The sequence below is a fragment of the Caloenas nicobarica genome, chromosome 5 (assembly GCF_036013445.1).
Source record: "Caloenas nicobarica isolate bCalNic1 chromosome 5, bCalNic1.hap1, whole genome shotgun sequence".
Taxonomy (NCBI): Eukaryota; Metazoa; Chordata; class Aves; order Columbiformes; family Columbidae; genus Caloenas; species Caloenas nicobarica.
In genome coordinates this window covers 31,868,760-31,895,536 of record NC_088249.1, presented here as the reverse complement: position 1 = coordinate 31,895,536, position 26,777 = coordinate 31,868,760, and the positions used below count along the sequence as shown (strand labels likewise).

The 26,777-nt window shown below is 34.8% G+C and overlaps 1 protein-coding gene across 1 annotated transcript in view; it reads left to right on the top strand.

The window, feature by feature from the left end:
- The window catches only part of DPH6 (diphthamine biosynthesis 6), a 199,205-nt gene that overhangs the window by 52,675 nt on the left and 119,753 nt on the right, over window positions 1-26,777 (top strand). Inside the window, exons 6-9 of the mRNA XM_065636214.1 lie at window positions 4,731-4,792; window positions 11,214-11,308; window positions 17,014-17,101; window positions 25,277-25,427. Of these exons, the coding sequence (XP_065492286.1) occupies window positions 4,731-4,792; window positions 11,214-11,308; window positions 17,014-17,101; window positions 25,277-25,427 (396 nt within the window). The remainder of the gene's footprint in view (window positions 1-4,730; window positions 4,793-11,213; window positions 11,309-17,013; window positions 17,102-25,276; window positions 25,428-26,777) is intronic.

The window sequence follows — 26,777 nt, the reverse complement described above, 5'->3', positions numbered from 1 at the left end:
AAACAGCACTGGAAACATATGCTAGAACTACTTTGGGATTAACATCTTATAACTTTACTACTTAACTTGAAAAAAGAGTTACTGTAGCTTCAGAATCCTTCATTTTTGTACAAAAAATAAGCAGCTTTTACTTTTTTTTTGGTGTTTTGGGAAAGGAAACGCAAGGAATCTGTCCACTTCACCATTATCATACAACCTTTCATGTGTGAAAGTTATGAGGAAGTTAAGAATCAACTGTGAACCTGTCAAGGTATTGTTACCAGACAAAAAGTTCACTTCCCAGCTCTTTGTAGAAATGAAAGCTAAATATGACACCAGGAATCATTTACCTCAAGGCAATTTAAGGTATAGATTTACAGTGCATTAATATCTCTGTGGCAGGTGAACTCCTACATTGTGAAGGGTATCTGCACTACTGCAGAGTAAACCTGCTTTACCAACTAATACTAAGACACATTTACAGTAGAGGATTTTACCTTCAAAAATAGTCCTATTTTCTCTGTTCCAGTCCAAAGATGGGTGGTTTCATCTATCCTTTTTATTTTTTTTTGCTGTCTCTCCATATTTTTGTACCTTAAAGGTCCCAGCACCCTGTTAACTCTGTTTTCTTCATGAAAAATAAATTGAAAAGAGAAAGAGACTAGTTTTGGTTCCAGAAAACTTAAGTTTTTCAATGCCTCTTTTCTTGCTTAAAGTTCTAAATAATTCTGCTTTTGGTGAGCAGCTGATTAGGAACTCTTCAGAAATCTTACTGTGCATCGTACCGCCCTCCATCGTCAGAAGTTAAGTCTCAGTCCCTGACATCCATAATGATGGCAGTTACTGATCTCCTCAACAATACTTCTCAAGAAGTCAGGAAAAAGAAGGGAACTTGAAGTTGTTGTGGCTTTGAAACAAGTTCTAATTTTTTCTCGAAAAGTCTATGCTAATTCGATGTATGTGAAATTTCAAGAAGACTGATAACAGATAGTGATTTTGCATATTTGTTTATAACCTTATTTTATGGAAGAAGTCAGCGAGGAATAAGATATACCTTTTGAATGGTAAGGTTGGTTAGTCAGGAAAGGACAGAGGTTTTTCCCCATATTATCAACAGATAATGGTTAACTCATATTTTATTGATACGTATGTGGTAGTAATTCTTCCACAGTTTTCGTATATTATGGGTTAGAGTTTGATTCAGTGTAGCTTTCAAAAGTCATTTATTTACCACCATTTCTTAACAATAATTATGATTTATTTTAATTTATTCAGGTTTTTATGAAGAGGTAGAAATAGAATTTTTTATATTAGACTTTATTAAAAATCAGGACTATTTTAAAATTCTTAACATGTGTAAAACATGTTCTTGTTAGTAAGATGAGGCTTTAGAATGTGGATTTTGTTAGCTGTATGTTATGCCATGAATATGGAACTTGATTTTCTAATGGTCTTGGTAAATGCAAGTGATATCAGGTAGTTACCTCTCAGGTGAGGGGTCTGTGCTACACGAATACATGTGTACAAAGTGAACCATTTAAAATATGATTCTTTTGCATAACTTAGCACTAACATGCTTACCACTAACGAAATGCATTTTAGTAATGCTCTTCGGTATACTACAGAACAAAGCCCTGAATTTCCGTCCCATTTTGTTGTTGCTGCAGTTCTCTGCAGCCATTGTCTTGTGGGTGTGTGTAAGAGGGCTCTGCAACCATTGTTGGTGTGTGAAGGAAATAGTTCTTCTCCTGTCAGTGGATTTATCAGGAATTACAGATAGAGTAGAAATTACTTTGAAGTGATTATACCATTTGTGCCATCACATACTGATTTTACAGTAAAAGCAGGCCACAAAACTGGAGGTGAGAGCACAATTTGTTTTTCTAAGCACTGTTAAAAACAGCATTGTCAAATCTTTCGAGTTGTTTTTGTTATCATGTACTGGTCTATCTCAAAGAAATAAAGCCCTACTTGCTCTCTTGACAGCACATAGTAAATTGACTGATGTAGTTCAGTTGGAGAGCTAAAAATGAATTAAAAATAATGGGGCATAACATTCTAGGGTTAACATTTATTCATAGATGATGCAATTAAATAAAACAGACATTAACTTCAAGGTCAGTCAGTAAAGTAATAAAAGTGAATATTTTAATTGAATTGTAATTGCTTCCCATTGATACATGCAAGTTAAGTAAAATAGATGTCAGTGCTGCAAATTATAGTTTCCTTCCTAATTAATTCTTAATTCTACATACAGTCATCCTTGTTGTTGGTTTATCCACCCATCCAGCTTTCTTCACATCTAGTTTGATGGAGGAAAATTCTGGAGGATGTGGTTAAATGAAATGTACTAAGAATTTAAAATACATTGCTTTTCTTTTTAGTCGAAGTCATTTTAAGAATCTGAATCATTCTACTCCTTTGTTTAAAGAAAAACATAAAAAATAGAAGTATAGATTTATATTAACTCTTTTGTAAGTATAGTTACAGATTTTTTTTATATTGATAGCAGCAGTAGACGTACAGCTTCATCTATACATGCATAACATTAGAGATTTGAGATGTGGATTGCTGGTTCTACAAATTACAAGTTATATTGGTCCTTGATGCCCTTAGCAGATGGTCTTTATTCACGCACAATACAAACCTGTTGGAAATGAAAGGAAATAATATTTTTCAAAAGAAAGACAAGCTATCAAAAAATCGAGTTCTACTGAGAAACCAGAAAGGGTACAATGCACTTTCACAGATTTTCATGTAGGTGTGAGATATTACTGAAGAGTTTGCCCATAGTGTATAAATAGGCTTTTTTTAAAAAATTTTGTATACTATTTTTATAATAGTTTATTTTAAATTACTGGTTTTTACTCATTAGGAGGCAGAACAGGAGGCATATCCTTAATATCAAAGAGAAGTTGTGAAAAAAATAATATGTTAGTGTGTCTGGTTCTTTTTCGCTTCTCACATGTTTGTAGTGTATCCCTTGATTTAATTTTAAAGGAAACCAATTTGTTTTTACCAAGGAGATGAGTTACTTTTCTTAGAAAAGTAATTACGTTAATGAAGAATGTTAATGTAAATGAGTGAAATGGGTACTGTAATGTGGTACTCATTATTATTTGTTTATTTTAAGAGAAAATGCTTGTTTACCCTGATATCCATCCCATTAAAATTAAGGGCTTAATAGTGTAAATTGGAAGGTATCACCAGAATCATTGGAACTATTGAATTGAAATTAAGATATTTCAAAATGCCTTCCACAACAAGCATAAATTATCATTATCTTGTGTCTAGCAACACACATTTTTAATCTGTTAATAAAGAGCAATAAAGCAATACCAAAAAATAATAGAGGGAGGCAAAAAATGCGGTCCTTTTTCACTTTGATTATTAAGTGGTTTTTAAAGTGCTACCCTAGATAGTAAGGGATTTTTAATGTGTTTTAATGAAATATTTAAAAACTTTATTAACATTTTGAGATCTCATTCACTCTAACTTGTTTTAGTTTCACAGGAATTTAAATATACCGAGACCATCATTGTAAAAATTAAAAGGCATATCAGCTATTTGAACAAAGCAATGACTTTGTATAATAGTATACCATACATCTAGATAACAGCTTTCATCATCAATGATCTAAAGTGCTTTGCAAGGTACATACTTCAGAAATTGCTTCTAAATGGAGTCATTCTGGTGGCAGCTCTTTAATGATACCCATTATTGTATAAAGCAGTAGAGTAGGAAAAAATAGACAAGTATTGTGATCAGTACAAAAAAACCCCAAACCACAGTAATTAAGAGTAGTAAAAAATGCAATCACTGAAAATTTTCCAGTGTTCCTTCACTTTCAGAAGTCATCATTCTGTTTTTTCTTATTTGCTTTGTATTTTAAGACCTTTTGACCACTTAGTCTCAAATCCAACTGGGATATTTATTTGGTTGAAGAAGATGTCAGCTCTTGAAACAGCTGTTCTTGGATGTTTTTAATCCAAGTACAGAGTCCTGCCCATCATTTGATTTATTCCTTAGAAGTGATCATTTAACAGCTGTGAGTTGATAAAAGTCAAAGTCAAAAAATCTAAAACAGGAACACAGAGGGGCAAGTTAAAGAAATTATTGAATGTTAATAGGGCTTACTTTTTTACCAAAAAAAAAAACCCAAAATGTAGACATCGTACAGAATATTTTGTGATGGATCAAATGGTACAACATTAAAGACATTCTCTAAGTCCGAGTTTTCTTTATATCTCCATTCTTTTTAATTCTTACCTTTGTAGGTCACACACAGAATGTGATTTAGCAAAAAAGTTTTTTATTATAGAAAACAATCTGTCCCTTCCAGTACTTTGCAGAAACTATGAAAAATTAATTTGTGTTTTAATTTAATAGGCATCTACAAAGGTAACTCTGACTCAGAGGTGATTTTTTTTTTACTATTTTATTACCATGGATCCACATGTTTACTTCACTAGTTGGTGAAATTTCTAACAAAAGAAAACAACAGCTTTTTCTGTTGACGTGCAGTGAAAAGGCAATCGGCCTTATTTTTCCACAAACATAGAAACCAGTTACCCAGAGGGGGTAAGAGAAAATTCTGAATAAGTGTGTTTTCATTATGATAGAAATGATTTTATATACAGTGGGACTAGTTTCTAAGGGACACATGCTATATTTTAAAAAAAAAAAAAAGCCTTGGTGTCATAACAGTACTTTATAAAAAATATTTTTACACTTTTTCTGCTTTTTTTCAGGTTTAGATCCAGATGAACATCTAGGAAAATCTCTGGATCAAATGGAGCCTTATCTTTTGGAGGTGAGTATTCCTTAAAGGCTACTTATAAAGGTAAAGTTGCAATTAAAGGGTAACATAGGCAGAAATTGATCAAAATAAAATTAATGAAAAATTACTTAGAAATCAGGTGGTAACCCAAGGCACATAGAATATAAACCTCTGATATGCCCTTTCAACATGAAAATCATTCTTTCTGGAGGTAGTTCACAAGTGGTGCCAGCATCTTTAAAACCAACTAAAGACAAGAAACCTCGATATTAAGGGGACAGTAACTTGTACGTCAGTATAATAAAGCTAAATAATCACATGCAAGTTAGAGACTTTCAGAGCAAGGAATGGTAGTGGCAAAATCATAGGTGATAAAAAACTTCCCTCCATCTGAAGGTTTCCTACCATTTTTGCCACCATCAGGCTGCATGAAGTAGGGCCTTTAAAATATGGAACAAGAGGTTTATTCCAGAGGATGTGCAAAGGGTTTTGTAGTCCTCAAAGCATGAAAATGCTTGTAGGCAGAGCGAATAGATTTATTTAAAGAAAAATTCCTTAACTACAGAAAAAAAAATACTAGATTTTTGTACACGAGTGTTCTTTGGGTTCGAAGTAGAAGCATCAAACATCAAGCTACGTTCAGTTTAAGAATTACAGCTCTGAAAGTGTATTTACATATATTGTCTGTGACAAAGCCAGTTTACCATAGTTCCTTGTCCTCAAGTCTGTTAAAAACCCACAATTATTTACATGTTCAACTATTAAGAGAGTCTTGCTGTAAGTTTTATCAGTATAAGCTGTCTAAATTTGCACAAAACCATCTCCTAATAATACTTTTTGTTATTATTCTGGGTAGTTACATTTCGGCCTGGCTTCGTAAGCAGTTTTTCTGAAACAATTAAGCATGTGGCAAACTTGCAGAAGACAAAGTAATTAGAATTTGTTTTAAAAAATCTCTTTTGCTGCTGAAAGATAGCAAAATTAAATTGGAGTTATATCTTGAGTTTAACTTCATTTTGTTAGTCATTTACATGGCTGGAGAGAAGAGGATAGGTCATTGATGCTTGGCAGAGCTGAAGAGGAAGAATGATGGTCCATGGTCCATAACATTCAAACTGTCTGGCCTCTTCTTAGCTTGAAATGAGTTGCTTCTGCTTCAGAGCTGAAGAATCTGCCCAGAAACCTTTCCTCTGCCCTCCTATATAAACTAGTAGATGTAAAAATCCCCTCTGTTATCTCTTTTTGTAAGTCTTGCTTCACTTACATCTTCAGATCGTCTAAACTACAGCAACAATGTAAGAATACCAGGGGATGTGAAGAAGAGGCATTTTCTTCTGCTCCAGAAAAAGCAAAGGAAGGGAAGCAGGGAAATAAATATATTCCTAAATACTTTCAGAATGGGTAAAAAAGCAGTGGCAGAGATACACAGTAGGAGTACACACACACAAAATATTTTTATATATATAAATACATATACATTAACTAGATATAAAATATTTGTTCATGTTGTGTCATTAGCAGATGTTTTATTTCATAGGGTGATAATAATGTTGGATATAAAACAGTAAATAGTTGCTACATCTGGGGATGTCCAAAATTAGTTAGAAGAGGGAGTGGATTTATCCTTTCTAAAAGGTATAGATTGGATTTCTACAGGAAAAGCAATCAGTGAGCTTTTGGATTAGGCAATATGATGTAACTGATCACTGAGGTAACTTTGAATTGGAGGCTGTATGAACATGGCTGTTTGGCTGAACTAATAAGCCACTGAGAACCAGAGCGCGCACCTTTCAGGTCTCCACTTGTGAACGTGTTCAGACAGCTGACAGGAGCTTGACTGTGAAGTTGGATTCGCGCTGCGCCGACATGCCGGGCTGGAGTCTTCGTTGTGCTCCACGTTTATGTCGTAGGCCTGCTCTGCCACTGGCGTGCTGTGAACTACAAGACAGTAACATTACTGGGGAAAAGCAGTTTTACTGACACATGGAGTCACGTTCTGCATGTAGTGTAGAAATGGCTACTGACTGATAAATTCCCAAAAAGGTTGTTTGAGAGATCTTTAGAGTCACGGGTAAATAATACACAGTTTAAGAGTACGATAAACATTTAAGTGCTCCTCTCCCAGGTTGTTGCTGCAGATCACTTAAGCAATGTTTCTGTTTGTTAGAGCTGTTTCTTTCAAATCTTAGTGACAGCTAAGGAAGGATAAAACTTTGTAACCATGAAACAATGAACAACTTACTGTGGAACAGGTTCAACAGAAGCATCAGCTTTAATATCAATTCCATACTGACCAGTCACATTTGGATGGATTAATATTTATGTGAGACTAGTGAAACAAACCAAAACGAGGACAGTACAGCTCCTGTGTTTGCAGAAAACTTCTGTTACCAAAATTCAAGTTGCAGCTTCAGTGGGGCTGCAGATGGGTAGCTTCTCACCTCAGTTGGATCAGTAGTCTGGACTTTCCTTGTAGCAGCAAGTATTGCAATTTTAGTTATGTTAATAGAGTATGATTAAAATAAGGCTTAAGAAGTATTCTTCTCCATTTAACTTCACCATCATTCATTTTAAAAATAAAATAACAAACTAAGAAATCCAAAAGTACCTGTCATTTTGGGGAATTAAATGTTTTCTTCCTGATGTTTGATGGCTCAAGTTAAGTGATTCTTACTTGGTTTCACTGAAACTCTTACAGTTATGGTTTAATACTTCTCAAACCTCACACTTGCAGGTTTTATCTTCTATTGATACAACAGTAAGCACAGCAATGACTGCATAGCTTAAGGTGTAGAACTAGTAGGGCATTCTGACCCTACTGGGAAATGGTTGTCAGGCCATTGCAAGGGAGACTGCATGACTGATATTTGTTCTTGTATCTATTTCTTGTGCATATGTATGCTATGAAAGTTAAAGTCAGTACAAATAAATTGTTTTTACTGGATACTTAGTTGATTTTAAGGCCTAATAAAACCAAATCATTAACTGTAAACTGAAGAGAAATGCTTAAGTTTATGATGTGAAAAATACTCTTTTGCAATCCAATGAAGTCTTCAAGATCAGAAGTTCTGGTAAACAGAATGTGAGAATAAGGAGTTCATAGTTTTCAGTAAGGAGGATAGACAAAATTTAGTATTCTCACCGTACCAAAGCAAACACTATAATAAATTCACTTTCGACATTGCAGATCCCCCAAACTACCGCAGCTTTACATACTCTTCTATCTTTGATTTATGTTGATTATCTAACCAACAGTTTCAAATTTTACAACAAATTCCTTGAAATTTGTTGTTCTTGTTGTTTTTTGCTAATTTATACTTTTCCTATTCTTATAGAATTCTTTTTTGGGTTCTCTATTGACATCTAATGGTATTTGTAATACATAGCTGTTTATTCAGCTAGGTGGAGGATTTTTCATTACAGCGTTTTCCTAGTGTGTTGTGCAAGTTTGTGAGAATTTTTGCAGTTTTGTTTAAAATGAATTAAATATTGTTTTCTTTGTTCCTCAGTTTTCTTGAAAACTGGCTTTTATCTTCATTAGTTCAGTGCCCAGAAAAATGCCAGTGTTGAATATAAGAGAGTCTTTGATATTGAACCACAACATGCATGACATGAGTCATTTGGGATTATTAGGGAATAGCCCACTTTACATTTTACCAAGTATTCATAAAGTTCAACTTCTCTGATGCAGCAGAACAGGAATTAGGACCTTACTTCTTTTTATATTAGAAGTTTACCTTAAGGAAATGACAATAAAATAAAAATCAACTTGTGTTACTATAATGTGCCTATTAGTATTTGTGTTGTGGATATACAAGAAATATGCATGAAGTAATAATTTTCTGGTTAGAAAAATCTCTTGTTAAGGCATTATGAGTGTCAATGTTAATGGAAAAACAGCCGAACAAACATGAAAATCAAACCCATAATCCAGCCCTGATTTCATCCACTGAATTATTTAACTTTGGAAAACACCGTCACCTAAGTTTTCAGTCTTCTGATTAATTTGTTTGCAATAGAAGTGATAATAATTACTGACATAAAAGTGAGGTGATTTTGCTGCTGTAGCAGCAAAAAAATAGTAAAGCCTTGAGTGGGAAAAACTTTGATTTAATTTTGCAATTTTTTTCTGACTTTACATACAGAAGGTTGATCTTATGAGTACAGTGATGATCTGCAATGCATACTTATATAAGGGTTGTATTTTACTGACTGAGAACATGGGCACTGTGGCAAGGAAAGTTCTTGAATTATTACTTTTTTCTAAATGACAGGTCTCTGATTAATTATTGACAAATGGTTGCTACATAATTGCTAAATTATTAAATTGCTCTCATGTTCCACTGTTTCCTGTATACCAGGGGCCCTAGCTTTTTACCCTAAAGAATTTGTTGGCAACTTGCCAAATCTCAGGGGCTGCTCACACTCTCCTTAGAATTTATGAATAGAATGGTAAATGCATATTACGGTAATATTGTCTGTATTTCTCTCTCTGCTAATAGACAATAAGAAAATGTATAGTCATTTGTATGCTTGCCTTAGAAGCTGATGAGTATTTCTTGATGTAAAGAACATTTTTGTTACTACAGAGAATTTACTAAGTGTTACAAGTTCTGTCTGAGAACAAAGTCTTCACTTGAAATTGGAAGCACTTGAATTCATATCTTTTATCTTTGATTACTAAACTTAAATGAGAAAGTCAGCTTTAATCCTTATGTTTCTTTCCCAAGGTAGGGACTGTTCTTTGGGTAGTGTTGGGCTAATTCCTCATTTACCTTGTGTTTCATGTATTTGAGTTAGCATTGTATGGTCTAGAAGTAGTTTTCATCATATTACTTTTGGATTTTGAATTAGACTTGCCTATTTAGTTAAGTGTAACTTGTAACTAGAAGACAGATTTAGCAATCATGAAATTTCAATTAGAGCAGAGTGTCAAGCTCATTTTCACCAGGGGCCACATAAGCCTCACGCTTCCCTTCAAAGGGCCAAATGTAATTTTAGGACTGTATAAATGTAACTGCTCCTACTACTAGGACTCCTATTCCTGGATTAGAGTCTTAGCTGCCATATTGTTATGAATATAACATCCCACAAACAAACAAAATAATTGGCCTTCAAAAAATGTTAATATTTTAAATGACTAAAAGGGAAAGTTCTGATGTCATTGATGACATTTTTAAAATATTGCTGACTTTATTAAATGAACATTAAGGATCTTTTCTATGAGCTGCTGAATATACTCAGTTCCTCTTGACATTAGTGGGAACTGAAAATTCTTTAGCATCTGGTATAATTGGTGTAAAGAATGATCTTGAAGCCAGTGACATTGAAAATGAGGATTTCCCACAACAAAGATGGGAAGTAGTCTCACAGCTTTTGAGTATTTGATGTTAATTGCCAATAATTATTCTAGGCACTGATGGTTCCAAGCAGAACTACCGGTTTTGAAAGTGCCTTGTAAACAGCCATGCCTTATATTCACTGTGGAAAGGTTACAGTTAGAAAGATCTTTCCTGGTTTTCACTCTTTCATTTTTTAATCGTTTTCTTTAGGGTTTTTTTGCAGTGGAAGCTACAATGAGAGGAAGAGTAAAAGGTTTTGACCAGCTGTTTTATAGGTTGTCCATTCTTGTTGCATCAACATTAATTATTCTTGATGTGTTTGTCCTGTAGAAACCTTGTTGCCATTGTTGACAGATGGAGTTCTCTTTTATGTCAGGAGTGTGATTTTTTAATGAGCACTTGATTAAAGGTTTTCTTTTGCTCCTTTTCTTTGAAAGAAAATGTGAAAGTAAAAATGAAAAATGTCTCTCATGTATTGGTTTATGTAGTTACGTGTTTTAGTGGGATATCCAGAGCTTCATGTTGATTTAGAAAGTGTATTCAGTACAATGTATAAAGGAAAGAGCATGTTGCTACCTCTTTAGATCTTGCTTTAGCTTTTTGCTTTTGACTTAGAAAGCTCTTGTTAGTTCTGGTTTTTAGAATTTTTTGAAAAAAAAAAAAAATTACCAAAATATAGAATGCAGTTGTTGAATCTGTTGCCAAATATTGTGTTCATTGTATACTTCTATGTGAATTGCTACTTCTTGTGTTGATTTACAGTACAGGTTTCTCACAGAAGTGAGCTAATAATATCTATGCTAAAGAAAGACAAATATGAGAGTCTGAACAACCTTTCATGTCCACTGAGGAAGAAAGGCTAGGAAGTCTTTCATTTAGCTGAATGTTAGTTACAGTGCCAGTTCTACTTAAAATAAAATACATTGGTAATTTTTAGATTATTGTAATAGACATACAGAAAAAAACAAGAATCCTCTTTATGATATTTGGGTTTTCTTCAGCCTTTTAATGGGTAGTCTTCTAGAAAGTGCACACTGACATTTTCAGCAAAATATATCTAACAGACTGCTTTAATGTAATACTTATGTATTTTAATTTCCCTTTTGGGTTAGCTTTCGGAGAAATACGGAGTCCATGTTTGTGGAGAAGGTGGAGAATATGAAACATTCACTCTGGACTGCCCTCTGTTTAAGAAGAAAATAGTTGTGTAAGAAACAGTTTCTTCTCTTTCCTTCTTTTAAAGCAATGGGAACATGTTCACATTTACCTTGGGGCAGCTTTTGTTGGCAGAGGTAAAACATGTCCTCTAAGTTCACAAACACTCACTTTGTTTAAAACTGGCGAAGTCCTCTGAAAACCTAAATCAATACCTGACAAGACGAGGCCTTCATAGAGGGCTATAAACTTTTTAAACATTTGCACTTTCATTTACTTGCTGATTATGGCCTGCAATAAAATTGGTACCTACACACTGACACTTTTATCCTTTCATGAAGTGCGAATTGCCTGTAATATTTGTCTTTCATTACAGCTACATTTGATAAACTGCCACATCAGTAGCCTGTGGTTTCCATTAACTATGTGTATGTGTGTGTGTATATGTGTTTTAAGTTTAGCAGCTTAGAATGATAATGATAAACATTTTTCTTTAATTATTAGAGGATATTTTAAATACAAACTTTGCATGAATCCATCTCATTTACATTGAGAAGTTTATTCCTTTGACATAAATTGCTAAAATCTGTGTAGTGGGATATGGAAAATATTTATGTCATGATGCAAGTTTCTTATTAGTCAGTTAAACAGCTAAGCCTACTTACGTTGAGTGAGATTTTTTGGCTGCTGTTCCTTTTCCTAGCCAAGTAAACAGACTAGCAATCATGTATTGGTGATAGTCATCTTAGGGAAGGTCAAGATTATGGAGCTTATGGACATGACTAAGGCTTTCATGGTGAAGGTCTATTAGTTTCATTTTTCTGTAAGACTAGATCTGTCCATATAAGGTACAGAGAACCAAGAGCTTTTAACTCTGTTTCATTGCATGGCATTTGGGAGAAGAAGAGCAATGGACAAACTGGTAAAAGGGATGGCAGCTACTCTGGCAGATGTCTGCTGAACGATTGGTTGACTGGAATGTATGTCCTCCAGAGTGAGCTAAACTAGAGAATTTAAGCCTGGAGATACCTTCCATGCAGGAAAGCTATGAAATTCTTTAGTAAGAAGAAGATTCAGAAAGTAACAATGTAGAATCTTTAAACGGGATTTAAGTTCATGGATGGAATTATGAACGTATGGTCCAGGAAGTGAGACTCTTGAAGAAGATGCTCTGAGGGGAACCAGGTGCTAGGTAGGAACAGTAGGTTGTGAACCAACCTGCTGACTAGTAGGAGTTGGAAAGATAAGCAGGAAGTTAGAATAAAATGTGTATGATGCTTAGGTACATCTCATCACAAATAAAATTGGGGACAAAGGACAAAACTCCCAATAACTCAGATAGAATCAGTTCAGTCTCTTCTAGCAACAAGGAAAATATTGTGAAATTGTTGCTAGAGCACAATTCACTTTTGCTTTTAAAGCCTGATATGATTTCTATTAAACTGGCAAATTCTTATCAATTCCAGTAGGTGTCAGAGGCAGAATTTTGTGAAACTTTGTCATTTAGAGTAATACTACCCATAGCCAGATAAATGCGGCCTACTAAGCATTTATATTGCAACACTTGCATCAATAAATATACTTAAGGATAGGTAGATTTTAACTGAGAGATTAAATGCACTTGTATCAGTTTTTGCATTCTTTCTATTTATTTTGAGGCTTCTCATGTTACAGATTAAATCTGGGAGTTCATTGGAATAGGATGCATAATTTCCCAGTGCTCCTTTTCAAAGCTCTCTTTTCATAGATACAACAGATTGGAAATAATTATGTCAAATCTATTGAGAAATTCTTGGTTGGTGTAGTGTGGAGAGAGATTTTTTGTTGTTGTTTTTTGTTTTGCATACAATTTGAGGAACACTTTTATGGAAGTATATTGTGCCCTTGGTTTGGGATCAACCAAATACCAGCTTAAGTAGAAATATCTTATATTTTAAATGTATTTCTGGCTATCAGCGGTTTAATGACCATTCAGGCAACTAGGAAAAGCTGAAGCAGAGGTGGTCTGGCTGAGTTGTCTTTATTTCTATAGGCAACACTCCAAATAATAATAGAACTTAACAATAAATGCACAAAAAAATACAGGAAAAGACAAATATATATATATCAGTGGGTATTTAATAATAAATATATGGCACAGCAGACTGTTAAACAGTTACTCAATCAGGTCTAAATATACATTTCTGTAATGGAAACTTAATAGCCACACTGGCATTGTGTGTCTCTGGCTTGATGAGCCCTGCTTAGCTCTTACATTATTCATGTCATACAGACATGCTTTTTGAGGGGCTATTCACATGAAATCTATTCATGAACTTTTAAAGAAAAATATTTTATAGTTTCTTTGTCACTAAATAAGTTACAAGTTTATTTTATGCTTTTCATTCTTGCTTTTTGTATACGCTGAATCCAAAGAGACTTCATAGTTATGTTGTTAATTATGCCAGTATAGTTTCCAAATCCTTAGATAGCCATGGTTTCGGTATCTGATACAATTTTTGAAGCTCCAGTGAAGTTGTAAGAAATACAATGTAGAGGTTAAAACCTGTCAGGATTTTCAAGATCCCTAAATTCCTGGACTCCTCCAAGGTGTCCTCCTAGAGAAAGTTTATGAGGAAGACACTGAAGATTACTCTTGTCTACAAAACAAGTGTGATGGATTAACCTTGGCTGGCTGCCGGGTGCCTGCCAAGCTCCTCTCACTCTCCTTCCTTAGCAAGACAGGGGGAGAAAATAGAATGGAAAAACTTGTAGGTCATGATGAGGACAGAGTGATGGCTTACCCATTACTGTCATGGGCAAACCAGACTCAACTTGGGGAAAATTAAATTAATTTATTGCCAACTGAAAAAAATTAAGAGTAGGATAGTGAGAAACAAAGACAAAATTAAAAACACCACCTCTCCCTACCTGCTCTTCCCAGGCGTAACTTCACTCTTTTGTTCCTGACTCCACATCCTCACCACTGAGAAATTTAAGGAGACGGGAATTACAGTCAGTTTGTAGCACTATGTCTCTGCTGCTCTTTCCTCTTCATGCTTTGCCCCTGCTCCTGCCTGGGTCTGTTCCATGGGCTACAGTCCTTCATTAACTGCTCCAGCGTAAGTCTTTCTCCTGGGGCAGTTCTTCAAGAACTGCTCCAGCACAGGTCCTTTCCATGGGCTACAGTTCTTCAGGAACAGTCTGCTCCAGCATGGGTTGTCCACAGAGTCACTGTTCCTGTCAGAGAACCTGCTTCTGGGTGGGCTCCTCTCCTCTGGCCACGGTTCCTACCAGGAGCCTGGTCCAGTATGGGGTCCTCCACAGGCTTCAGTGTGGATATTTCCTCTGAAGTGGTCCTCCATGGGCGGCATGGGGCAACCTGCTTCACCATGGTCTTTTCCACAGGCTCCGTTGAAGCTCTGCTCTGTTGCTTGGAGCACCTCCTCCCACTCCTTCACTAACTTTGGTGTCTGTGGGGCTGTTTCTCTCCTGTTTTTCTCACAGCTGCTGCAGAACATTTTTACCCTTTCTAAAATATCAGAGAGGCACCACCAGTGTTGCTGATAGGCTCTGGAGACTTGAGAAATCAGATTATTATTATTTTTTTTTTAAAAAAAATATATATATATAATTAGGACAGTTTTTCAACTATTCTTCATCATTTTCCAAAGTCTTCTGAAAATGTTCCTGAACAGAATTCCTATGTTTCTATAATAATCAAACATGAATCACCTTATGTAGTCACGATCCTACTCAAAATCCAGACTTTTAGTGTGAAATGGACTTTATATAATTATCAGTGTCTTTCAAATCTCTGCTTTTCATGTTCTTTTTGTTGGTTGGTTGTTGTTTGGTTTGGTTTTTAACTATTTCCTAAGCCAAATGTGACATGTAGGTTGAGAACTTCTTATTTTTTTTTAACTGACGACTCATCATTTGATGCAAACAAAATTCTTCTGCTTTTTAGCCTTTCATTATATTTACTATTGAACAAGACTGTAAATTTTATCAGATAGAGCAATGATGTGTGTTTGGAGAGGCTGACAGAAAATGAAGTAGTTAGGAAAAAGTATTTTCTTTTAATAGGTATTGTAATACTATTTTCAGCACCACATAATCTACCATTGTGACACATCAGCTGAAAAATATTGACATATTAGACTAGATATCTGTTATGGTCCCATCAAATAGGCATGTGTTAGCTGTACATCACAGGAATACACTTCATACAGAGAAGAAATATTTATGATCTCTTAATTTTTGTGATATTTCTTGAGCAACAAATAAGTACTCAAAAATTCTACAGTGATTGAACAGTTAGAGTAGGTATCGATGCTTAGCATCTGTTTTGCTGTACTAGTGAACTGGAAGGAGCAGGGGATACAAGTAGAACTGCATCTTTTACTTTGGAGTTAATTACATTTTTTAGAGTTCCTAGGTATTCTTTAAATTCCACAGAAACATACATTTAATAATGCAAAATTTTTGTTTTTCCTTTCTGTTAGTTTAGTTTTAAGTAGTTAATGCAGCACTGAAAAGTACCAGACTTCATATAGAACTTGAACAGCAAGCAAGAAATGTTTATTGAGGATATCCTCAGACAACGAGGATACGCAGGTGCCAGGTGCTACTGGAGTCTTGGTGTCTGTTTTTTATTATTTCTAATTATGTATTTCTATTACTAAATATTTCCATAGTTATTTTCTACCTATTCCTGTTAAAATTCAAAGATACTATGATCATTTGAAAGAATTACTTTAATCTTAAGGGACTGTCTTTAAGATATCTTAAAGGAATAAGTAATGATGATTATCTTAGGAGGGGTTTTTTTTAAGTCCCAAAATACATTTTATAGTACAGATATTTCTGTTACTTTTACACTTTCATTAGGTCAGTGGGATCTGCCAAGACTTCAACTGTTTCCCATTTGTGTGGTTGTTATGTGGCATTACTAGAAAACTACCTATCTCATCTCATTGAATACTGGAAGGTGTCAAAGGCACTGTGATTTCAAGTATTACCTGTGTGTCCTTAGCCTTATAACAATTTCCAGATTTTCTTACACTGCATCTGAGTTGCTCTGATGTTTTCTTTGAATTTCTCACCTTCTGATGTTTGTTTCCTAGAGCTACCTTTTTCTTAAGTAGTAAAACCATGCAGATGGATATAACAGATACTGCCTCTTGTGAATCAGTGTGACAGATTGTGTCTGTAAAAATGAAAACTAAAATTAACTAATTTGAATCAGCACACAGGAAGCTTATCATTGTTACCAACACATTTGGCATTAAAAAGTTGTGTCTAGTAGTCTTCAATATCAAATGCAAGATGGTTGAATCAGTCAGTTTCTCAGCATGAAATATTGTATGTTGTTAATACCTCAAGAACTAATCCCTGGAGTGTTAATCAAGAAGAATGGACTTTTAAAAAAATCTCATGTTAGTGAAATTAAAAGATTGTTTTACATATTGTTTCCTAGAATGTAAACCAATGTCGTTTATGCTTTCATAGGCTACAGCTAACTGAATCTCTCAGCACTGATCTGGAAGTACAGTTTATTCCTTTTGAAAATTGAAAATTAGTGAAGATAATGTGTTGTTCAACAATATGATTTTATGTAGCAAACACTTTTTTTCTTAATTGCTATAAAAACTAAATAAAAATTAATAGATTTGCAATAAGTTATTTTGGAGTCTGTGTTGTATGGCAACTAAGTGTAGAGTCTTTATGTAAAATTATGTATTAACATCTGATGCTAATAATTTTGTATTTCAGAGATTCAGCCAAGGTGGTTGTGCATTCAGCTGATGCATTTGCACCTGTGGCCTACCTTCATTTTTTAAAATTACACCTCGAGAATAAGGCAAGTAGATTGCAAATGTCATCTTCCTTTAAGGCTATGTGCATGCTTTCTATTTTTATGTTGCTTCGTCACAATTTGGAGTGAAGCTACATGTTCTCATGTGGGTGTACTTCCAAATGACAATGTACATATTGAGTTGTATTTCAGAACTTGCTATAAGGAAAAACTCAACACAAATGCTACCTTGTGTCAAATGAATGAATGGAGGTAGTATATTTCTCTAGCATTTTTCATCTTGAAACTTCAAGGTGCTCAGCCAATGTGCTTGAGTCAAGCCCATGTGTAACCTGTGTAGTGCAGCCACACTGCAGAACACAGCAGGCTTAGGAAATGGTGCGAACAGTGTTGGTTTTCTTGGAGGCGGCGTATCTTTTTGCTGCTTCTGTCATGAAGTGGATGATTTAAAAACTTGCTGACCTGCATGTACTCAGGTTTTAAACGTACTGTGTTTTGTTTTGTCTTGTCTTTTCCATCTTAGGGAATCATTAGTAGTTCACTGGGACTCAGTCTCGGCTTATGATTCTGTGGAAACAGCAGGACTGCAATAGGAACTCTGGTGATTTAAATATTGCAGACTTTTATGTAAGCAGATCTAGTAAGGTCAAAATAGAAGGGTTTTTTCTTAGTATTTGTCAGTACTTTTCTGTTTTTCTTTTCATTATTTTGTGGGTAAAATGATTTTTTTCCTCCTGAAAATGTGTAAGTGCTAGTATTTTGTTGAAGAGAGTGCCTCATGATCTTCCTACTACTGTTGCAGTAATATTTTTGTAGGTCTTCCTACTTCTTTCTTCACTTTGAAGATCACTGAACATCTTCTACATGCAGGGATTTCTATAGAACATTATTATATTGGTGTTTTACATTTCGTGTCTCTTGAGCAACTACATTTCCTGAATTTCTTTCACAAGATCATGCCTTTTTTCCCCACAATCTTTTTTATTTTAATGTTCCAAACAGATAAAATACCTATATATTTTTCTTCCGTGATGGCCTTATTCTTCCTTTGGAAAGTAAATTGTATTTCAGCCTGTCAATTTCTAGTTTGGGATTTCTTTCAAAAATAAAACATTAAATATTTGTGTGGGAGACCGTAAAGAGGATATCAGCTAACTATGTGAAGCAAAACCAAATAGGCTGAATAAAGGAAAATTGGCAGCACGGCATGGTGGGGAAGAGTGATAATATATTAATATTTCTTGGGGGGCACTGACTTTATTGCTTATGGCAAACTTGATGCTAAAATGCACCATACATCACTACAATGTGACAAGCTAGGGAAAATGAGAAACACAAAGCTTTACATAAATCAGGCAAAAAATCTTATTAAAATGCATAACATTTTATATAAGAATCAAGATTTTACTTTTATCTGTTCAGAAGCTCTTTCCCCTTCTTATGTAGATGTTTTAGATTTGGTTAAAGCCTCACAGTTTCAAGCAGTTTTGTACTAAGTCATATTTCAAATTCATTGTAGACAGAGCTGTCAAACTCTCATAGGGGTAAGGTTTACAGAGGCCTGCCCTGGATTTTAGTATATAAACTAATGTATATTTAAAAGGAAAATAGTCTCTTTTCTGCAGTGATTGTCTCATAAGGAAAAGCATTTGAATCTTTTGGTTATAGATTATTTTATGTCACAATAAAATAAGCTACATTTTCAAGAAGTTATGAATATGGAGAATCAGTCTGTCTTTCAGATCACAACTTGTTACTAAGCACAGTTTAACTGCATGCTGATAAAGAGATCCCTTCAAGATCAATATGCCTATAGTGCTGTACTTATTCTCACTATTTGTTGCTTACAAGCCCTGCCAAAAAATTTAAATATCGGTAATTCAGCACTTAAAATCCAATCATACAATAACAAATCACTGCAGGGAAAAACTGCTTTAGAAAGAGAACTAATTTTAGTTTCAGGCTTTCAAGGGATTACTGAAAATTGGGCAAAAAATACTCCATTATGAACAATGTATAAAAGTAGCCACTTTTGTAAGCGCTTTGTAGAAACCATTAACAGACTGCACAGTGATGCGTAATTCTAATAAGTATTATGTATAAGTGGTGTAAGTATCAGTTTTCTTATCATTTCAACTGAGAGATATACATATTTTTAACTTTTATTGTATATATTAATTTTATCTTAGTTACATGCCACAGGTGTTAATTTTACATTCTTTGAATTTACTTTTGTAATCATTATACAATTATAGCTAGAGTACCTTAGTCTCTGCTGTCTTTCTTCTTCTATAATGCATTTTCTTCAGCTAAATCTCTTCAGTTTATCTACAAAGCCTGCATAGAAATTTGTTTTAGATTGTTTCTGGCAGCAAAATGAGCCCTTGTGCCTAGAGGAAAATAATATTTTACTCACTGTTCTGGTTTAATACATTACTATGCAACTTCAAGATGTGTTTTTGCATAATAATTGAAGCTTTTTTTTAACACACTCTCTTTAATTATCAATGATACAGAAAAGGCTAAAGCGATAAATAAATTTAAGATTTTATTATTAAAACATTATTAGCAGTTTGGTAAACATGACTTAAGATAACTTTTTTTAGGCATTTTATAAAAACATTAAGAATAAATAAGAATGCTAATAAACCACTAATGTTCAAAATTCAGGAGTGCCTCATTTACTTCATTTTAAGAAACAAGGTCACCTCTGCAAGGTACATGATACAGACCTCTAACTTCATCAATATTTTGCTTTGCCAATAAGACTGTCACTTTGTACCTTTAAAATGTGGGATATTTTTTGTTGAGGGAGCAGCAATTTCTGAAGCTTACTCCAGAATCTATAAATCGAGTATATTGGCTCTTGTATTCAATGCAAATTTAATTTTGAATATTTTCAATTAGGAAAAAATACAACTGTGAACCAATTATTTTTACTTCGACAGCACAATGAACTTGCAAAACATTTTTCTTTTCCCTATATTATACTATTCAGTTACTCTATTAAGTCGTGTTGGCTTTTGCATGATCAGAAACAGAAGTTAAAGCTGTTGGAGCTTCTGCTGATGTGAACATACTTTTGATGACAGTAGAGAGTGTATTATCATTCATGCTTTAAGATTTGCTTTTTCCCACATTTAATAGTGAAGACTTTGTTCCCCAATTCCAGTGAGCAGGAGCACACATACATCAAACAATACAAGCTGTGAATCTGTGGCTCCTGAAGTTAGGGCTAGTCCAGAATCAGGAGGAGACATGGACTTTTTTTCTACACTTGGCAGAAGGAAGGAGCCTGTTTTCCTGTAACAGTTACAGGAATGATGCCTGCTGCTGCTGCTTTTCCTTGTAGCATGCTATTGCATTAAATTTACCTATCACAACCTGATAGTGTGAGGCTTATCTGTTTTCCTGTTTGTAAAAGATCTTGACCTATTCGGGTGGAACATTAGCTCCAGCAGTTAATCCGCTGTTAAACATCAGCAAATCCATTTCACAGGTCAATTTGGAGATGATTTTAAAAAGTTAGAGAAGGTGTTCGGAGGTATGTACATGACTTGTGTTCTAAAAGAGCACGATCCTGCAGGTTCGATTTGATTTAACTTTCTAGCTGATTTCTATCCAATTCCTTCTGGCCTGAATTATTTTAGTTAATCTCCATTTAGGACTTTAGGTGTAGAATGGAACTTTTGAAGTGATGTCAGGAGGTAGAGCAAGGAATTTCAAGTTGCAAAATATGTTTTGTTAAGGGTATTGTGGGTGGCATTTTTGAATACTTTCTCATCATTGAATGATACTTCTCCTAGGTAGCCTTTAGCTTACCTTCTGCATTGTAAGAAAATGGATAACCCATGTAGTTATGTTTTCAAAACTTTGCAACAAATGCTGCAATTTTTTTTTCTACACTGTTTTTTTTCAAACCTTAAGATAATAAAGGATTTTCTTTCTTACTCCATTTGATTGCAGATTCCGTCCCCATCTCTGAGAAAAGAGAAATTTTCATTCTCTTTTTGTAGTGAAGAGACTTTATTTGAAAGTCTTTCAGAGTAAAGGACTCTCTGTGTATTGTACTTGAAATACTGCAAGGAGGTGTATGTGGTCTCTGTCATTATAGATATTTCAAGGAGTTCTGTTATCAAGGTACACTACAAAGAATAAAGAGATTATCATAGTCTTATATCTTCTGAGCTCTCTGCCCCACTGTATTCTCATTGCTGCACAGTGGGAGAACTATCGGCTTTGGAATTGTGTTGTGATAGGTTTTTATACCAGTTTCTGTAGTGGAGAATGTAAGCTTTTTAAGAAGACAATCTGTTGTTTTCTTAAAAGACCACTGCCTGGAATTTCAGCTATATCAGTCAAAGTCCTAGCTCCAAGGCATTTTCAACAGGAGAATCTGGATCTTGGAACACTTGTGTGTTTGCTTAACTTCATTCTGAGTGCACTTGCATCACTGACATGAGTTATGTGAATATAGTTAAGCATATGCATGCATGCAGGCTCTGATCCAAAATTAGGTTGGTATCATAATGTACAGTGGGTGTGGGAGAAACAGTGGAACAAATGGGAAAATATATTGCGTCTGTGAAGTAACATGAAAATGTTATGTGATAAAATAGGTTCTGTAAGATTTAATTAAAATGTCATTATAGCAAGCTTGATTTTTTTTGTTTTTAAAGTGATGAGAGTATTACTCGGGGAAAGTTAGCGTGTTTGTGGCAGTCTGTAACTTTAAGTTTTAAATCCCCAGATTTCTTTCTCTGTCGACAGGAATGGAAGACCAACATTTGTATGGGATTTCAGTATAGCTACTAAAGAGAGTCTGGCAGCTCCACTTAGGCTGGCATTGAGCCCATTGTTCTTCTAGTGCCAGGTTCCACACCTAATACTTCTGCTGTAGCCTGCACCTGTGCTGCTGCAGAAAGTGATTGATTACCTGTGGTTTTGGAGCATTGTGAGAGTCAGCCTTGAATGAATCATTGTGATTTATCGGAGGCATTGAAATCAGCAGTAGTCTATAATTATCTTAATGGTCTTTGGTGTATGGAAGAGACATCATAGAATTTCTAGTACTTCTTAGTAATTCCCAAAAAAGTTTGCAACTGACCAGCTGTTTGTATATGTGTGTAAACACTGATGTATCATTTTATTTTTATCTGTGAAGCAATGTTGATGTAAGCTTAACAATTTCTAAAATATTGACGTAGGAAAAGGGGATGTGGCTGTGGATGATACAAAAATTTAATTCTGCATCAATTTGAGATACGTGTAATATTAAGAAATTACGAAGCTACAGGGGAGTTCTGTAATTTAGACCAAACCAGTTGTGATGCAGTCTGTGAGTCTCACTACATCCCCATGAATTTTTTATGAAGCACATTTTGTAGAAAACATGTTTAGAAACATAGTTGAAAGAAAATTTTCACAGATGGCATAAAAATGGAATAGGTGCTCTTTTCACGTTCGCTTGCAGAGCATATAAATTCAGTCCTCCAGGTTAGAGAATAGAGAGAAGTTACAGATCTCTAATAGTACCTACACAAGATACCTACATCTCTACATGTCTTAAAAGTAATTACGTAAAGCTTAACAAAAGCGAGAAACAAAGTGGCTGTCACACTGGCAAGCTGGAACTTTTCCAGTTAACATATTTTTTGCCTAGTGATGGATTGTTATACCATATTGAAGTAAAAATCCAGGTGATGTAAAAACAAAACCCAAGGCAGGATTGCGATAGTGTCATTCCTATCACCATGTTTGTGCGTGCTTACTCAGGGGGTAGGGCCTGGAGATGCAAACTCTTTAATGTCTTATGTTACATTAGTACTCAGTGAGTGCCTGTACTGCAGTGCAATTGATTGTTTCATGATGGGTGCTACAAATTAGCCAGTGAAAGCAAGTAATTTAATAAAACAATAGTTTGCAAGAAGGAGGTGGGTGCACATTTAGCACGTCATACCACTATACAGTCTGTATGTTTTTGTAAAGTGACGTTTTGTGGATAAAAACAAACTTCAGGAAAAAAAAAAATATGGAATGTTCTTGGTTCTTGAAGCATAATCCAACTTAAGATCTATTTCAATTACCAATTTTTGTTCCTACTTCTTTATTTTCTAAGTCATACCCGAAGGGTTAGGAGGTATCAGGCAGCCCTCTGGGTAACGGCAAAATATATCAACCAACAGCGGAGGTGTAATTCAATGGGTGTGAAGTGGTGTACATGCTCTTGGATGCTCGTATATTGTGATGTTGGAATGCATGTCGTGTTTGTGCTAAATTGCAGTTTTCATCTTCATGCTATTATGTTACATTTAGTTGAGTTATTTTAACCTCTCATGTACAATTGATTCACATAAAGTGGTTTATTGCATTGACTTTCATACTTTTCTTGGAGGGATGAATAAAATGAGGTCCAATCAAAGAACATCAGCCCCTCTTAGAGCACAGTTTTAGTGTTTACAGCACTTATAAAACTACCCTTGAGCCCTTTTAGAGGCAGCAGAGCTGAGTTTACTCTCATAGGTAATGACCTTTTTGTAATTTAGCCTTTTCTGAGAATTTCCAAATACACTGCTTTAACTTAACTGGATCCTTTTTGTCTGCCAGTGTAGTCAAATATCAATGTAAATGCTGAGTTCTCATTGCAGATGTCTGATGCAAACTGTAGTTTTCTGCCTTCGTTTTTCACTTTTTTCTTAATATCAAGACAAAACTTTTGAAGTTGCAATAAGATACATTTTATTTTCCAAAGAAAAGAAAAGATACAGTAAAATTACTTTTAAAAAAATATGTCTGTATTCAAATTTGATTAGTATTTTTTAACGTATACCATTTTTTTGAGAGCTTGATGAGGTCTAATTGTTAAAAAACAGAATGCAGAGGATCAGACTTTAGGCGACTGTGTGAGTGCTTCACTGGATAATGTTAATATTCTTTTTTGTAGACATTTTGCCTGGAAATTCCATAGATAGTACACTAATTTGTGAGCTAAAAGAATATTCAGCAGTTTCTAATCCATATTTAAGGATTGCCAAAGGCTTCGTATATTGTCAACTTTTTATCTTACTTTATTTGCCTTTATCACCATTTTTGTGAATTTAATATTTAAGAAGCCTGCAGTAAAATGTGTAGTTCAGACACTATATGAAATTTGAGACCTCTGAGTAGAAAATTAATCAATAAAATCTGGAGTTACAGCATGCAGTGATGTCTGGTTAAGTTTTATGGATAAATTCTGTCGTAATTCATATTGGTTTTAGATAAAGACAGGTAATATTAGCCAAGCTGGTGATCCCAAAGTCAACATGCTCTGCAGATTAGGCTGCCTTGGAAAATCAGATGGAAGAAAGTAGTGGTTCTGATTGCTCTAAAATTTTACATATATATATATATATATATATATATATATATTTATGCATGCTGTAATTACATGACTTGTTGAAAATATAATGAACACAGCGTTTTGGAAGACTGGTCAGTACACACTGCCAGTGTGGTTTGTTTTAGAAGACATGCTGGGTAATTTTCTCTTCCTAGGCCTAAGAAAGCAACTGGGAAGAAGAGAAGGGTCAGTGAATTATTTTCCTTCCTTTTAAGAAATTACTTGGATGTATAAATCTTGGAAAATGCTCTTTTCTGTATCTCAAAACTGAGCATCCCAAATTGTGGTGAGTTTGATGAAAGGGATAGTCTTCGCGAGATGAATAGAAAGTGATTTTTTCCTTTTACATGGACTACATTCATTAAAGGTTCCACGAAGTTTTAAAACTTTGTTAGTCTTTTGCTCTGTTTCAATTGTTTAGTAACAGTGTTAATTATCAAATTGTTACTTTTGTACTTTTGTTCCTTTTTTCACTTAATGCATACTATTTTTGGAAAACATAGTTGTTGTCTATGTAATTGTGGAATAGCATTTCTTCACCATAGTATTCTTTCTGTCTCTTATCTTGAGTCTCATCACTTTTCATATCTGCTACTAAGTCTGTACTTTTATTCCATATGATGTGTCAACAGGAGCACATTGTATTCTGGCAGTTTCTACAATGTAAATAGTGGGAAATCCTAATACTGTTCTTCCATGAATTCGTCTAAGCCTAAGTATCTTTTGAGCTATAGTACTTTTTGTAATTGAAACCCAAAGTTTGAATGATAATATGTACTGATGTCATACTGCTTGGCATGCTGTTTACTTGTTTATTTTATAATATTTCTCTCAAGCAGGAGGAATCTTCAGGTACATTTATGGTCAATAGCTGTTCTTGTGAGGTAAGCGGCAACTATGATGATATTTTCCCTTCACCAGAAGAGGACGAACCACAGAAAAGCATTCCCTTCATCTGGAAGTCTTTGAAACATAATTCTTTGGATTTCAGTGAGTCTTGCACAAATTTCATTAGAGAAGTAATATTGAATATATCATGCCCTGGTGGAGTATACTGTTAATTACTGTAAAAATGCTACTGAAGAGGACATTTGTGACCTTTAATAATTAGTCTGAAAAAAAAGAGATCCTACTACAATGAGGTTTTCTGATAGGAATCGATAGATCTGTAGTAATGAAGCATTTTGAATTATTTTACAGAAGCAGCATGACCCTCTCTCTTTCTCTCTCTTTCTCTCTCTTTCTCTCTCTTTCTCTCTCTTTCTCTCTCTTTCTCTCTCTTTCTCTCTCTTTCTCTCTCTTTCTCTCTCTTTCTCTCTCTTTCTCTCTCTTTCTCGCTCGCTCGCTCTTTCTCGCTCGCTCTTTCTCGCTCTTTCTCGCTCTTTCACTCTTTCTCGCTCTTTCACTCTTTCTCGCTCTCTCTTTCTCTCTTTCTCTCTCTCTTTCTCTCTTTCTCTCTCTCTCTTCCTTCCTTCCTCTTTCTTTCCTTTTCTCTCTCCTCTCTCCTTCTCTCTCTCTTCTTCTCTCTTCTTTCCTCTCTTTCTTTCTATTTTCTGCCTTTCTTTCTTTCTTGAAACACACATTAATGTGTTCTGTTTGCCTGAATGAAATTACTGCAATCTAATCACTCGAGTGGAGGGATTGGTTTTTTATGTGAAAGGTCTAACCGCACCTGTACCCATACTCTAAATAGAAGCACAAAACACAACTGCTCAACTTGCTTGTTGAGTCTGTCCCCACCCAAGCAACCTCAGGGTGACATGCATGATCACGTTTAGCAGCCTAGCAAGTTACTGTCTCTTAGGTGAGCTGCAGAAACTAATATTTATATGCCTGATATTAGCACTGCCTCAAATGTGAGGTGATTAATGCAAGATAAACATGAGTTAATAGATTGGTACCTCATTGAAGTACCACAGCATCACTGTTGCCCCACACTCAAAGATTAGTAAAATTTTCCTGAAAACTATGTTTCATAGCATAACATTGTTTGATATTAAATAGTGTTTAGGCTCTTGAATATGGATAAGTGCCTGTTGGGGTGTTAAAAAATGCCCAAACATGTTATGCATTTGCTAGGATGATCAAAACCAGGTTAAACACCAAACTTCCGTTAAGATTTGGCAGATAAATTTGAAAATCTGTTCCTGTGTCACTTAGATACTTTTGAAAATTTTAACTTTTCAGTGTCACGTCTTGCGCCAACTCTGTATCAAAAGAGTTAGAGAAATTGTAAAAGGTCAGGAAAAATGGGAAAGAGAGAAAGTACTGAGATTCTCAGCTAAATACTACTTGCAGGCATGTTTTCTGAAGGTGTTGTTGGAGAAGGATTTGTCAAGT